At 44.9% G+C, this 14,051-nt stretch overlaps 1 protein-coding gene across 2 annotated transcripts in view; it reads right to left on the reverse strand.

The window, feature by feature from the left end:
* The window catches only part of ctc1 (CTS telomere maintenance complex component 1), a 146,919-nt gene that overhangs the window by 78,933 nt on the left and 53,935 nt on the right, over positions 1 to 14,051 (reverse strand). For both annotated transcript variants that reach the window (XM_056300419.1, XM_056300418.1), the window contains exon 5: positions 5,824 to 6,065. In XM_056300419.1, the coding sequence (XP_056156394.1) occupies positions 5,824 to 6,065 (242 nt within the window). The remainder of the gene's footprint in view (positions 1 to 5,823; positions 6,066 to 14,051) is intronic.

Here is a 14,051-nt window from a genome sequence, read left to right on the forward strand (position 1 = left end):
GAGATCTCAAATTTTTAAGTTGGACAAACTGAGTGCGGCCAGAGAAATATGAGCTAAACCAGTCAAGGGGGGGTGCCAGTTATTCCAGTGGAAGCTAATCTTTCTAGGAGGATGCTGTGTGAGATGGTATCAAAGGCTGCACTCAGATCAAGGAGGACAAGTATGGTTAAGAGCCCAGAGTCAGCTGCCATCAAAAGATATAATGCTTAAATTGGCAGGTATCGATTCAAGGTTTTAACTGCATTTCCACCATGTAAACACACTGCCATCTAGTGGCCATTGTAACGATACTGCCATCTAGTGACCATCGTAACGATACTGTGCCATCTAGTGGCCATAGTAACCACACTGCCATCTGGTGGCCATAGTAACCATACTGCCATCTAGTGGCCAGAGTAACCATACTGCCATCTAGCGGCCATAGGTGGTTAGGTCTCTTGGGTAAAACGATAAGCTGTTATCTGTGTTTTATTGTTTGATTTGACCATTTCCTTTCATTTTATTTTACTTCTCGTATAAGATGGTATTGCTATCATATGGTAGTCAATGAGTCGCTAGTTACTTCTGCTCATCTACTGACAGTAGCTATAGAAACTGGTCTCGCTAGAGTCATGTTTAGATAAGTGTCATTTTGGATCAGTATTTGACGTCATAGAATGATTGCTGTTTAATCATCTGTTCTCTGCTGTGTTAGACAACACACTGTAATACACTCCCCATGTTAAAAACCACTATCCTCCATGTTTAAAACCACTCTCTACTGTCCATGGTGTTTCAGCTGGTGACTTTGTGCCTGTAGTCTGAATTAAATAATCCACACTCCTAAAATCACCCAATGGATACCAATAAGGAGGCGGATCAAAACGCACGGTAGAAAACCATCTGCCCCGTTGGTGGAGCGCCCAGAGCAAGGTGGGTAAATAGCCAGGTCTGCTTCTTTGGTCAAGTTTTTCCTAAAGCTTTTGTTTGGGGGTTTTTCCCCCCGTTTCTTTGTTCAAACTCTTCTTGATTTTTCTTTCTTTTTTTCTCTGCAAGTTCTCACTTCTTTTTATGTTTTTTCTTTATTTCACAAAGTTATGCTTAACTTAACTTTTTTATTATTTATACCTTTTTGGAAACAACCCTCAGTTCTGTATGTCCTCTCAGGTGAGTAAGCCAAGTTTGATCACAAGGAGAGTATTGTATGTGATCATTTTGGAAGTTTTATCATCCGGCCAACGAAATTACTCTCAGATTGTTTTTACCAAGCTGGATCGGGTTGGTGTAGTGGATTACTATTTGACTATTGCTCCAACAGACCAAAGATCCCATCGCCTCCTAACTCCAGACTGTTGCCAAGGACTACTAGACTCCACTACCAGCATTTGATTGTTGCTAAGAGACCCAGTCAGTGTCCCAAGGTACACTACATACAACCTGTAGCGGGACATCAATGACAAACCGGCCATGCTCAACATCATTGGCAGGCAACCTCGACTCACTTGTGGGTTAATTTCCACAAGGATATTGGGGGCAAGCCTGCCTCCATCGCACCAAATCATCTCAAGTAAAGTAGGCTGGAGTCATGTGTGCTGTGTTTGAGCAGAGCTGATGTCAAACAGTCATCTAAGTTCTCAACGTTGAGCCTTAGAAAGATTTTCACCCGTTCATAGCGTCTCGTCTTCTTTGGTAGGTCTGAATATCACATACCCTTTTACTCCATCGCCAGACTAAGTGGTGGGCTCTCGTCTGCCAGTTAAAAGGATTCACTTCATTCATCTATTTGATTCTATTTCCCATCTATTCATTTGCACCATTGTGGGCAGACATTCAGCCATGAATAAATGTCTGTATTATTGAAAGTTGTTGTATGTGTGTTTCCCTAAAAAGCAAAGACGGAAATCCCTGTAAACGAGAATTTAAAGCTTCAGATGTGAAACTGATGAATTTGGTTTACCCAAATTTCCTATGAATGCCCCAAAATGTATAAGGAGGCCATTCATGATACCATAGCCATCGCCTGCTACATACTTGACTATCAGCACAGATTCATGTTTTCAGACACAAAGGAAGCACACCGTCAGTTTTATAATAGCAAAAAATATTCAAAGTACTGAAATCTCTTCCTGCTCTTTTCTAGCCCATCTAGTGCTTTGTAAATTCTTTTCTAGCCCATCCAGTGATCTGTAAATTCTTTTCTAGCCCATCTAGTGCTTTGTAAATTCTTTTCTAGCCCATCTAGTGCTTTGTAAATTCTTTTCTAGCCCCTCTAGTGGTTTGTAAATTCTTTTCTAGCCCATCTAGTGCTTTGTAAATTCTTTTCTAGCCCATCCAGTGGTCTGTAAATTCTTTTCTAGCCCCTCTAGTGGTTTGTAAATTCTTTTCTAGCCCATCTAGTGCTTTGTAAATTCTTTTCTAGCCCATCTAGTGGTTTGTAGATTCTTTTCTAGCCCATCCAGTGGTTTGTAAATTCTTTTCTAGCCCGTCCAGTTGTTTGTAGATTCTTTTCTAGCCCATCTGGGTGCTTTGTAAATTCTTTTCTAGCTCATCCAGTGGTCTGTAGATTCTTTTCTAGCCCATCTAGTGGTTTGTAAATTCTTTTCTAGCCCATCTAGTGGTTTGTAGATTCTTTTCTAGCCCGTCTAGTTGTTTGTAGATTCTTTTCTAGCCCATCTGGGTGCTTTGTAAATTCTTTTCTAGCTCATCCAGTGGTCTGTAGATTCTTTTCTAGCCCATCTAGTGGTTTGTAAATTATGTTCTAGCCCATCTAGTGGTTTGTAAATTCTTTTCTAGCCCATCCAGTGGTTTGTAGATTCTTTTCTAGCCCGTCTAGTGGTTTGCAAATTCTTTTCTAGCGCATCTAGTGGCCTGTAAATTCTTTTCTAGCCCATCCAGTGGTCTGTAAATTCTTCTCTAGCCCATCCAGTGGTTTGTAATTTCTTTTCTAGCCCATCTAGTGGCTTGTAAATTCTTTTCTAGCCCATCTAGTGGTTTGTAGATTCTTTTCTAGCCCGTCCAGTTGTTTGTAGATTCTTTTCTAGCCCATCTGGGTGCTTTGTAAATTCTTTTCTAGCTCATCCAGTGGTCTGTAGATTCTTTTCTAGCCCATCTAGTGGTTTGTAAATTATTTTCTAGCCCATCTAGTGGTTTGTAAATTATTTTCTAGCCCATCCAGTGGTTTGTAGATTCTTTTCTAGCCCGTCTAGTGGTTTGCAAATTCTTTTCTAGCGCATCTAGTGGCCTGTAAATTCTTTTCTAGCCCATCCAGTGGTCTGTAAATTCTTCTCTAGCCCATCCAGTGGTTTGTAATTTCTTTTCTAGCCCATCTAGTGGCTTGTAAATTCTTTTCTAGCCCATCTAGTGGTTTGTAGATTCTTTTCTAGCCCGTCCAGTTGTTTGTAGATTCTTTTCTAGCCCATCTGGGTGCTTTGTAAATTCTTTTCTAGCTCATCCAGTGGTCTGTAGATTCTTTTCTAGCCCATCTAGTGGTTTGTAAATTCTTTTCTAGCCCATCCAGTGGTCTGTAAATTCTTTTCTAGCCCCTCTAGTGGTTTGTAAATTCTTTTCTAGCCCATCTAGTGCTTTGTAAATTCTTTTCTAGCCCATCTAGTGGTTTGTAGATTCTTTTCTAGCCCATCCAGTGGTTTGTAAATTCTTTTGTAGCCCGCCTAGTGGTTTGTAAATTATTTTCTAGCCCATCTAGTGGTTTGTAAATTCTTTTCTAGCCCATCCAGTGGTCTGTAAATTCTTCTCTAGCCCATCCAGTGGTTTGTAATTTCTTCTCTAGCCCATCTAGTGGCTTGTAAATTCTTTTCTAGCCCATCTAGTGGTTTGTAGATTCTTTTCTAGCCCGTCCAGTTGTTTGTAGATTCTTTTCTAGCCCATCTGGGTGCTTTGTAAATTCTTTTCTAGCTCATCCAGTGGTCTGTAGATTCTTTTCTAGCCCATCTAGTGGTTTGTAAATTATGTTCTAGCCCATCTAGTGGTTTGTAAATTCTTTTCTAGCCCATCCAGTGGTTTGTAGATTCTTTTCTAGCCCGTCTAGTGGTTTGCAAATTCTTTTCTAGCGCATCTAGTGGCCTGTAAATTCTTTTCTAGCCCATCCAGTGGTCTGTAAATTCTTCTCTAGCCCATCCAGTGGTTTGTAATTTCTTTTCTAGCCCATCTAGTGGCTTGTAAATTCTTTTCTAGCCCATCTAGTGGTTTGTAGATTCTTTTCTAGCCCGTCCAGTTGTTTGTAGATTCTTTTCTAGCCCATCTGGGTGATTTGTAAATTCTTTTCTAGCTCATCCAGTGGTCTGTAGATTCTTTTCTAGCCCATCTAGTGGTTTGTAAATTATTTTCTAGCCCATCTAGTGGTTTGTAAATTCTTTTCTAGCCCATCCAGTGGTTTGTAGATTCTTTTCTAGCCCGTCTAGTGGTTTGCAAATTCTTTTCTAGCGCATCTAGTGGCCTGTAAATTCTTTTCTAGCCCATCCAGTGGTCTGTAAATTCTTCTCTAGCCCATCCAGTGGTTTGTAATTTCTTTTCTAGCCCATCTAGTGGCTTGTAAATTCTTTTCTAGCCCATCTAGTGGTTTGTAGATTTTTTCTAGCCCGTCCAGTTGTTTGTAGATTCTTTTCTAGCCCATCCAGTGGTTTGTAGATTCTTTTCTAGCCCATCTAGTGGCTTGTAAATTCTTTTCTAGCCCATCTAGTGGTTTGTAGATTCTTTTCTAGCCCATCTAGTGGTTTGTAGATTCTTTTCTAGCCCGTCCAGTTGTTTGTAGATTATTTTCTAGCCCATCTGGGTGCTTTGTAAATTCTTTTCTAGCTCATCCAGTGGTCTGTAGATTCTTTTCTAGCCCATCTAGTGGTTTGTAAATTATTTTCTAGCCCATCTAGTGGTTTGTAAATTCTTTTCTAGCCCATCCAGTGGTTTGTAGATTCTTTTCTAGCCCGTCTAGTGGTTTGCAAATTATTTTCTAGCGCATCTAGTGGCCTGTAAATTCTTTTCTAGCCCATCCAGTGGTCTGTAAATTCTTCTCTAGCCCATCCAGTGGTTTGTAATTTCTTTTCTAGCCCATCTAGTGGCTTGTAAATTCTTTTCTAGCCCATCTAGTGGTTTGTAGATTCTTTTCTAGCCCGTCCAGTTGTTTGTAGATTCTTTTCTAGCCCATCTGGGTGCTTTGTAAATTCTTTTCTAGCTCATCCAGTGGTCTGTAGATTCTTTTCTAGCCCATCTAGTGGTTTGTAAATTATTTTCTAGCCCATCTAGTGGTTTGTAAATTATTTTCTAGCCCATCCAGTGGTTTGTAGATTCTTTTCTAGCCCGTCTAGTGGTTTGCAAATTCTTTTCTAGCGCATCTAGTGGCCTGTAAATTCTTTTCTAGCCCATCTAGTGGTTTGTAAATTCTTTTCTAGCCCATCTAGTGGTTTGTAAATTATTTTCCAGCCCATCCAGTGGTTTGTAAATTATTTTCTAGCCCATCCAGTGGTTTGTAGATTCTTTTCTAGCCCATCTAGTGGTTTGTAAATTCTTTTCTAGCGCATCTAGTGGTTTGTAAATTCTTTTCTAGCCCATCTAGTGGTTTGTAAATTCTTTTCTAGCCCATCTAGTGGTTTGTAAATTCTGTTCTAGCCCATACAGTGGTTTGTAAATTCAGACCTCCTTTCTTTTACATGAAGTCAGCAGCACAGGATGCATCTAAACTCACAATTCCGATGAAATCGGGATTGTGAAAGTGGACTTTTGAGAAAATCTTTGGTATTTTGATTCTAAAATCTGGAAAATTATGTTGAACACAGACACACAGACACATGGACACACACACACAGACACACACACACACACACATACACACACCTGTTGTGCACATGTAGATGTACAGAAGCCTCTTTGAGACCAACTGCGCCTGGAAGTTCCACCCATCCAGGACCAGCAGCCAGTCTCTGTTCAGGACTCAGATGCAGCGGCAGAGGACAGCCAATCAGCTCCAGGTAGCCCCTTTTCTCTTCCTGATTGTCCCCTGGTGCATTTTGCGGGATGTAGTTCCAATGAGGGAAGAACAGTGCTTGATTCAACCACAGAGGAGAGGGAGATGCACACTTGGAAGAGAGAGAGAGAGACGAAGAGAGACAGAGAGAGAGCGAGAGAGAGAGGGGGTGGGATTTTTTGATTTTCAACAATACTTTAATAAAAATTACAAAGAAGTTACAACAACAAAAAACCCAACATGGTCAGTAAGACAAGATTGACAGAATGTAAATCATCTCAGGACACTCCCCAAGATCAGCTCACCATCAACAACACAGCAAAGTACATTTTTACAACACCACACACTGTGAAAACTTTCCAGATCTTCCATCATTGTGAAGTAGCAAAAATCTACTTTTAACGAGCTCTTAACATTTTTACAAACACAAAAACAGCATCATCATCATCCCCAGCGTCCTCCATTCTGTTTCTCCTGCTCAGGCACACGGCCATCTTTGCAGTCCCCCGAACGAAATTAAGAAGCTGCATTTGACCTTGTTTTTCCGAGAGTACCTGTAGCCCAGAAGGAACATGGGTTTGGAAAAGACCTCCCCAAACATCCCAAAAACATTTTCCAGCAAAGTAAAAAGTGGCAGCAGTCAACAACATTCCATGAAGCAATGAAAGACAGTTTCACCAGTAGAGCAAAATGGACACTCATGGCTAACTTCAGAATTAATAACAGAGACAAAAGCATTAACAGCCACGACACCATGTAAAACCCTCCACTGCAGGTCTGCAGCTCTTTCAACCAATGGTGGTTTGTACAGCACTCTCCACTCAGGACCAACTCTGTCCCTCAGACCTAGGTGAGCCCTCCATGGGGTGTAAGGTTTACCATGTAATTTGTCCCTGTGCAGAACTTTAACAAACATTTTGTACACTGACCTTCCATTTGGATCCTGAAAAGAAAACACAGAGGGATTCTCACTTTTAAAAGAGGTCCTGTACAGTCCTTAAAATCTGGGGAAATGTTCATTGAAGGGATCCAAAGGAGTTGAATCAAGTGCAACTGGACTTGGTATATATCCATGAAGACGTTTCACCTCTTATCCAAGAGGCTTCCTCAGTTCGTGCCTTTCTGACTAGACCAAGCTAGTCTGACTGGCTGCTGATGAGACTCAGATATTTATCCTCTAGGAGTCGTTGTCAGAGCTATTGATATGTGTGGCTCTTTGTGATCCGATGTTTACCAACGCCCGTCACTAACAGAGCCATAGATATGAGTGGCTCTTTTGTGTACCGATGTTTGGCCGCGCCCGTCGTTATCGGAGCTATTGATATGCGTGGCTCTCCTGTGCTGTCCACGCATAACAATAGCTTTGGATAACCATGACCTGGATGAATGAGAACATTCACAGACGATTCATTGAAGGGAAAACATCAGTCTCATCAGGTCTAATAGAGCCATTATAATGCTGGATCAACAGCATCCGCTCACGACTTGTGAGAGCTTCTCTCCATTTATTAAGCAGCAGAGTGAGGACACGAGTTGATTTCAGTCCCAAGCGGGGGGCAAGAGGAGCTGCATTGTCCATGTCTGGGCCTGCAAGCTGACTACATGTCACAGAGTCACCACGTTCAACACACAGAACCGCCTCAGCAGAGTCGGCCCCACTTGACAGACTTCACTGAAACAGATGCCATGTATGATTGGTTCCTGGAGCAGCCAAAACAAAGAGCCGTGTTGTCTCAGTCTCTCTTTGTTTAACAAATTCCACACCTTGAACAGCCCACAGTAGAAGTCAGGTAGGTCCCTGATGCTAAGCTGCTTTAAGCAAGCCAGCGACCTCCACACTAACTCAGGAGGACCGTACAGAAACCTTTGCAGGAACTGGAAACGGAAGGTAGCCCCCCTGCTGCTCAGGTAGATCAGGCCCTGCCCTCCTTCAACCCTCGGCAGGTACAGCACACACTGAGGCATCCAGTGCAGTTTGTCCCAGAAGAAGTTGACAAGAAGAGCCTGGATCTTGGACAGCAGGTCTGGTGGGGGATCAACAACCAACAGGTGATGCCATAACATTGATGATATCAAGTGGTTGACCATCAGGACTCGACCTCTGTAGGACATCTCGGTTAAAATCCACTTCCACTTTGCCAACTGAACTTTGACCTTTTCAAGAACATTTCCCAGTTTTTAAGAACAACAGACTGAGCACCTAGAAACACTCATAGCTATTTCAGCCCCCCCCACCTTCCAAATAAACCCCCCAGGCAAACGGAGCTTTTTCTCCAGAGAGAGAGGGAGAGGGAGAGAGAGAGAGAGAAACCCAGAGAGGAACCTGAAGTTTTTAATATATTTTTTACACTATATTTCCTTTGCTAAAACAGCATTTTTCTTTTCAAAGGAAGGAGCAGATCAGCTGGCTAGCAACAGGGAGCCACTGCTAGCCAGCTATTGCAACTATCAGGATCAGGATAACAGGACAGTAGGAAATCTAAGACAGAAAGAAATATAACAAAACAACAACAACCAAAAAAACAACAAAAAAACAGTTACAAAGGTAGGCTCCTACTCCACTCAGGAAAAAGTTGAATTTTACTTTACAAAACAAGTAATCCTGTTTTTTAATCTGCAAGAGCTAAGATCCATTGCTAAGCTAACTGACTAGCAGAGTGACAGTGGGAAAGTGACAGTTGGCAGAATGTATCCATTTTCTGAGGCAGCAGCAGTGGGGGAGAGCCGCCCGCCCCCCCCCCTCCTCTCCTATCCCAAAGAGCTGAAGAGTGCAGCAGCCAAAAAGGCACACAAACATAAACTTTAAATGACTAATCCTGAGTCTCTAACAGCAGACTATGCTCAGATCCAAGACAGGCAAGTCATGACCAACCTGCTGCTGTACACGGAGTGCACTAATAGCTGGCACACAGCAATCTGCAAGCATTACACATTTTAAAAAAGAGAGGCATCTGTATTGGCAGGCAGATCACCATACACGAGAATGGAGACAGTAACAACACAGTCCTCACTGTCAATGTCTACCAAACCGAGATTATAATGTTTCAAGGCAGCGAGGCTGTCCTCACATCTGTCCAGGTGGACTTTAACACTATCAAAACCCTGGTACAGACTGAGAAAGCCCCACAGCATGACTCTGTAATGGACAAAGGCAGAGAGACAGGGAAGGGGCACACGGAGCAGAGAGACACAGAAGAGAACACAGGTCCCTATTGAAGCAGAGTGTGTGTTCACAGGAGGTAGAGCTTGTCCCACACCACAACACCTGAACTCACACAACAGCTGAAAGAGCAGCTTGGCCAACTCAAAGAGGAGTTCAGTGCCTCCCTGAAGGAGCTGAGAGGAGAGGTGCAGGGACTACAGGAGGACAGAGAGACCCTGAGGAGGGAGCTGGCAACTGTCAGAGAGGAGCTGCTCCTCAGTGAAAGGACTGTCCACAGCCTGAGAGAGGATGTACGCAACCTCCAAGCCTCCAGCAGCAACCACGCCCAACTCCCGACCCCACAGCCAAGCATGTCCACCGCTACCACCTCGACTACAGCCCAGGTAATCCCACCCACTCCTCACTCCATGCCAGGCCCCTCCAGCACTCAAACACACACCACTGGTCCATCATCACCACTGCCCACAGAATCTGACATGCCCAGGCCCCAGAAAAAAGAAAAAGCCAAGACAGACAAATGCACAGACGTCGACACAGTCATCCTCATCAACTCTAACAGCAAATTTATTAATGAGCAGAAACTATTTCCTGGTGGCAGAGTCACTAAGGTCTGGTGTGCTAAGACAGACGATGCCCTGCAGCTGCTGACCGAATCCAATCTAGGTGATCCCAGTAACATTATCATACACACTGGCATCAATGACCTGAAGGCACAGCAAGAGAAAGTGGCCGAGTCAGTTAGGAGGGTGGCCCAAAAAGCCTCGAACACCTTCCCTAACAGCAGAATAACATTGTCAACCCTCCTGCCGAGGACAGACTTCCACCCCATGACCATTCAGCGGATCAATGGAGAAATCTCTCGCTGATGCTCCCACATGTAAAATGTCCACCTGGCTCATCACCCCACCCTAAGAATCTATGAGCGTTATGACCATGTCCACCGTCACAAGGAAATAGTTAGCATCTTTGCAAAAACCCTGAAAGACGTGGCCCTCGGTCGCAGCCTCAGCAGCAGTCCTCCCAGGAAGAGCAGAGGACCTTATGGACCCCATGCCAGCAGACTCTACCCTTCTCCACCACCGAGATGACCCCCAGCTCACCATGCCAGCAGATCCTACTCTTCTCCACCACCAAGACGACCCACAGTTCAGCATGCCAGTGGACCCTACTCTACTACACCGCCGAGACAACCCACAGCACAGCATCAACACCACCAGCCTAGACCTGCGCCGCAACACCCTGACCTGGGACCCAGCCAACGCAGACCGGACACCACCCCACAGGCATACAGCCCAGTACCACACACACAGAGCCCCAGCCCAAAGCAGCAGCAGAGCTATGCCGCAGCACTTAAAGGCCCCACCAGCAGCAATCCTGACCTCGGGGAGATAAGGCAGCTCCTCAGCCTCATAGCAGCTAAACTCTTCAGCTAAGTGGCACAATGAGAGAGGAAAATACATAGTATTATTATATATTATATAATATTATATAATATATGATATATAACATGTAATATGTATATGTATGTATGTGTGTGTGTGTGTGTGTGTGTACATATACATATATATATATATATATATATATAGTTACAGCCTCCTCTTCCTGCTTGCTGGCTTTGTCTCCGTTTCAGTTTCAGGTTGGCGTGTTTCGCGCTTTGTTGTTCCCGCGCTCCAGGGAGGCTTCCGGTGGATCTGCGCACTTCCTGAGACTTCCGGATCCCACCGCTTCCTCTCTCCGACCAGCACATTGTTTTTTGAACTTTATTCATTTTTTTTTTGTGTTTTATTTAAGATTTAGATTATTATTATAAACGTCGACTTGTCTCCCTTCTTTTGTTACGTCCCTTGAGCTGGGGGTTGTAACAAGTGGGGGCTCGTCCGGGATCTGGGTTTGAACCAGGCCATCATTGTAGCCTACCGCCCGTAGTAGCCAATTGCTTTTTGTTTGTTAGCCCGTTTTGTTCGTTTCACTGCTTGGCAGTGGTTATGATTTTGTTAGTGATATCATTTGCTGCGTGCTGTTGGGAGTCCATTTGGGTATTTTGTGGGCGTTGTTGATGCGCCTGTTCGTTTTTTGTGCTGCGTTGGAAAGAGGACCACGGTTTGTCTCCAGCCATCCGCCCAGGCCGGGGACACTTTGCTCTGTTACCTGTTAGGACATCAGACCTAGGGGTGAGTGTTGGTTATTCCTTGTACAGTGGTTAGAGATTTGGGCTTTTTTTTGCTACCCGGAACTGTTGCCTTCTATTACCCCCACGTAGGCATAAGTGGTGTATTCCCTTTGTTGGGGTATGTTGGGCGTTTGTTTGTTTAGTTTGTTATTTTTGTGTGGCGCTAGTGGTCAGAGCATCTTGTCTTGGGAGCACGGCCATGGTTCTAAGAGTCGTCAGCGCGCTGGTTATTCTGAGCAAGCCAGCTGTATATAGTGCGTAAATACCCACCACGAAGACTAGGGTGAGTTATCTAGGGCTTGGGGAAACTCCTCTTTGATATCTCTGTCCCTGCGCTTGGCGGGATTAGCACAGTTGCCTCCGTTTTTGTTTGGTGTGTTTCAGCAGGTGGAGGAGTGAGGCACATTGTTGTCGTAGTTACTCGATATGCACGACTTTGGTTAGTATGGCTACTCTAGTGGACAAGTTTGTCCAGCAGCCGTCCGATGACTTGTTGGGTAAATGTACGAGGGACCAGTTTATGCAAATTGCAGAGGCCTTGGAGATTAAGATAACTAGTTCCAGAAACAAAGAGAGTCTTAGGTCTTTTCTGTCTGACAAGCTCAAGGAGACCAGTGTCATTAAGAGTGAGGCTAGTCCACTTCCTCATATGTCAGCTACGTCACCTGCTGTTCTGCCTATGAGTAGTAATTTGACGTTTGAATAACAAAGGGAGTTGTTATTTATGCAACTTGAGTTTGATAGAGCTGAGCAACAGAAAGACAGAGAGGCGGAGGAAGCTAAGAATGTGCTCGAAAAGTTAAGACTAGAATTCCAATTGGAGTGTTTGGTGTTGATTAGGGAAGGTAAAATGGTGGAGGGCTCTCCTACTCCCGAATGCCCTAGGGGAAGCGATGTGACTGGAAATCTGTGGCTTGTGCCTAAGTTTAATGAGGATGATCTAAATACGTTCTTTGTATTATTTGAGTGAGTCGCTGAGACTAGAGGTTGGTCTGATTTGGACCGCGTACTGCTTCTACAAAGTGTGTTAACGGGTAGAGCTCGAGAAGCCTACTCTGCTTTGAGCGTTACTGAGAGCGAGGATTACACGACAGTTAAAACTGCGATTTTGAGAGCCTATGAGCTCGTCCCCGAGGCTTATCGCCAGCGGTTTAGATGCTTAAAACGAAAGGATAAACAATCTCATGTTGACTTTGTCCATGAAATGACTATGCAGTGTGGTCGCTGGTGCACTGCCTCTGACGTGTCCACGTTTGATGCGTTGTGTCAGTTGGTTATATTGAAGCAATTTAAACATTCTGTCCCGGAGCGTCTCGCAGTCTGTCTTAAAGAGGTAGATACAGCCGCAGAGGCTGCTGGTTTGGCCGGTGAATTTGTGTTAACGCACAAGGGCGTCGTTTGGTGGAAACCCGTGCTCGTGACTGGAGATGTAATGAGAAGGAGAGTTCATTTGAAGCTCGCCACGCTAGACGTGGTGCTGGGAACAAGTAGCCGTCTGTTAAATCTGATGGTAGTTCCCGAGGGAAGGGTGACTTTCATAGAGTCTGTAACTACTGTCAGGGTAGGGGGTCACTGGAAGGATGAGGGTCCTGTCCTGAGAGCCAAAGCCTCTAAGTCGCCGCCTAGCACCAAGGTGAAATCTGCTGTACATGCGGGGTTTTTTTTTTATAAATTTATTTCTAGTTTTTCCCCTTATCCCACCCGATTAACCAATGGCATATGGCTGGAACTCTTGTCGAATAACTCCCCTGGCTCACGTTTCCACAGGAAGGAGATAGGCGTAACACCAGCTTCCTTCAAACTCGTGTCGGCTGCTCTCGCTATTTTACACGCTGAAGCCTCGCATGGATTGCATCATCTTCAAGCCGCGAAGGAGGCGTAGGGACAATGCTTTCAGTTTCTTGGCTGCAGGCGCCCGGGTGGGCCAGAGGGGTCGCTGGAGAACGACGAGTCCCTGAACACTACACCAATCTACACCCACTATCCCTCGGGTAAGGGTGGCCTAATGAAGGCCTTACCCCGTGGACGTTCTGGCCGTGACCGGTTACGGCGAGTCTGGGATACGAACCTCCCAGCCACGTGACGAGCGGATTGCAAGAACGGCGGTTTATTCCGCTCGGCCACCAGAGCGGCGTACTTGTGGTTTCAGCTGACAACTGGTCTATTCCTGTGTTATCTCCTGACCTGCATCCAGTCGAGAAAACCCCGGCTGGTTCAGATTATGCACCGTTCATTACGAATGGCTTTGTGTCTATTGTTGGCAGTGAGGAGAAAGTGCCAGTAAAAATATTGCACGACACTGGCGCATCAGTTTTGCAATCTGTGCTGCCCTTTTCTCGGGTGACGGATACAGGTGACAGTGTCCTGATCCGGGGTATAGGACTTAACACCTTGTCGGTTCCCTTACATAGGCTCGTATTTACCTCTGAGCTGGTAGAGAGAGAGGTTGTTATGGGGGTGCGGCCTTCATTGCCTGTGCCGGGGGGTGGAGGTTATTTTGGGGAATAATCTAGCTGGTGGGCGCGTTTGGCGTGACGTTTCCCCACCTCTGGTTGTTTCGTCTGTCCCCCTCTGCACGGATGAGAGTGAGAAGTGTTTCCCTGGGGTTTTTCCAGCTTGTGCTGTAACACGCTCTATGAGTCACGCGGCTGCTGTGGGTCCTCTGGTGGTCCCTTGTCCAGTGGATGATAACTCCAGTGATCACCTGTCTAAACTTCGCGGTTCAGTTACTCGAGATGACCTCGTCAGAGAACAGAAAGCTGACC

Source organism: Lampris incognitus, chromosome 20 (assembly GCF_029633865.1).
Source record: "Lampris incognitus isolate fLamInc1 chromosome 20, fLamInc1.hap2, whole genome shotgun sequence".
NCBI lineage: Eukaryota > Metazoa > Chordata > Actinopteri > Lampriformes > Lampridae > Lampris > Lampris incognitus.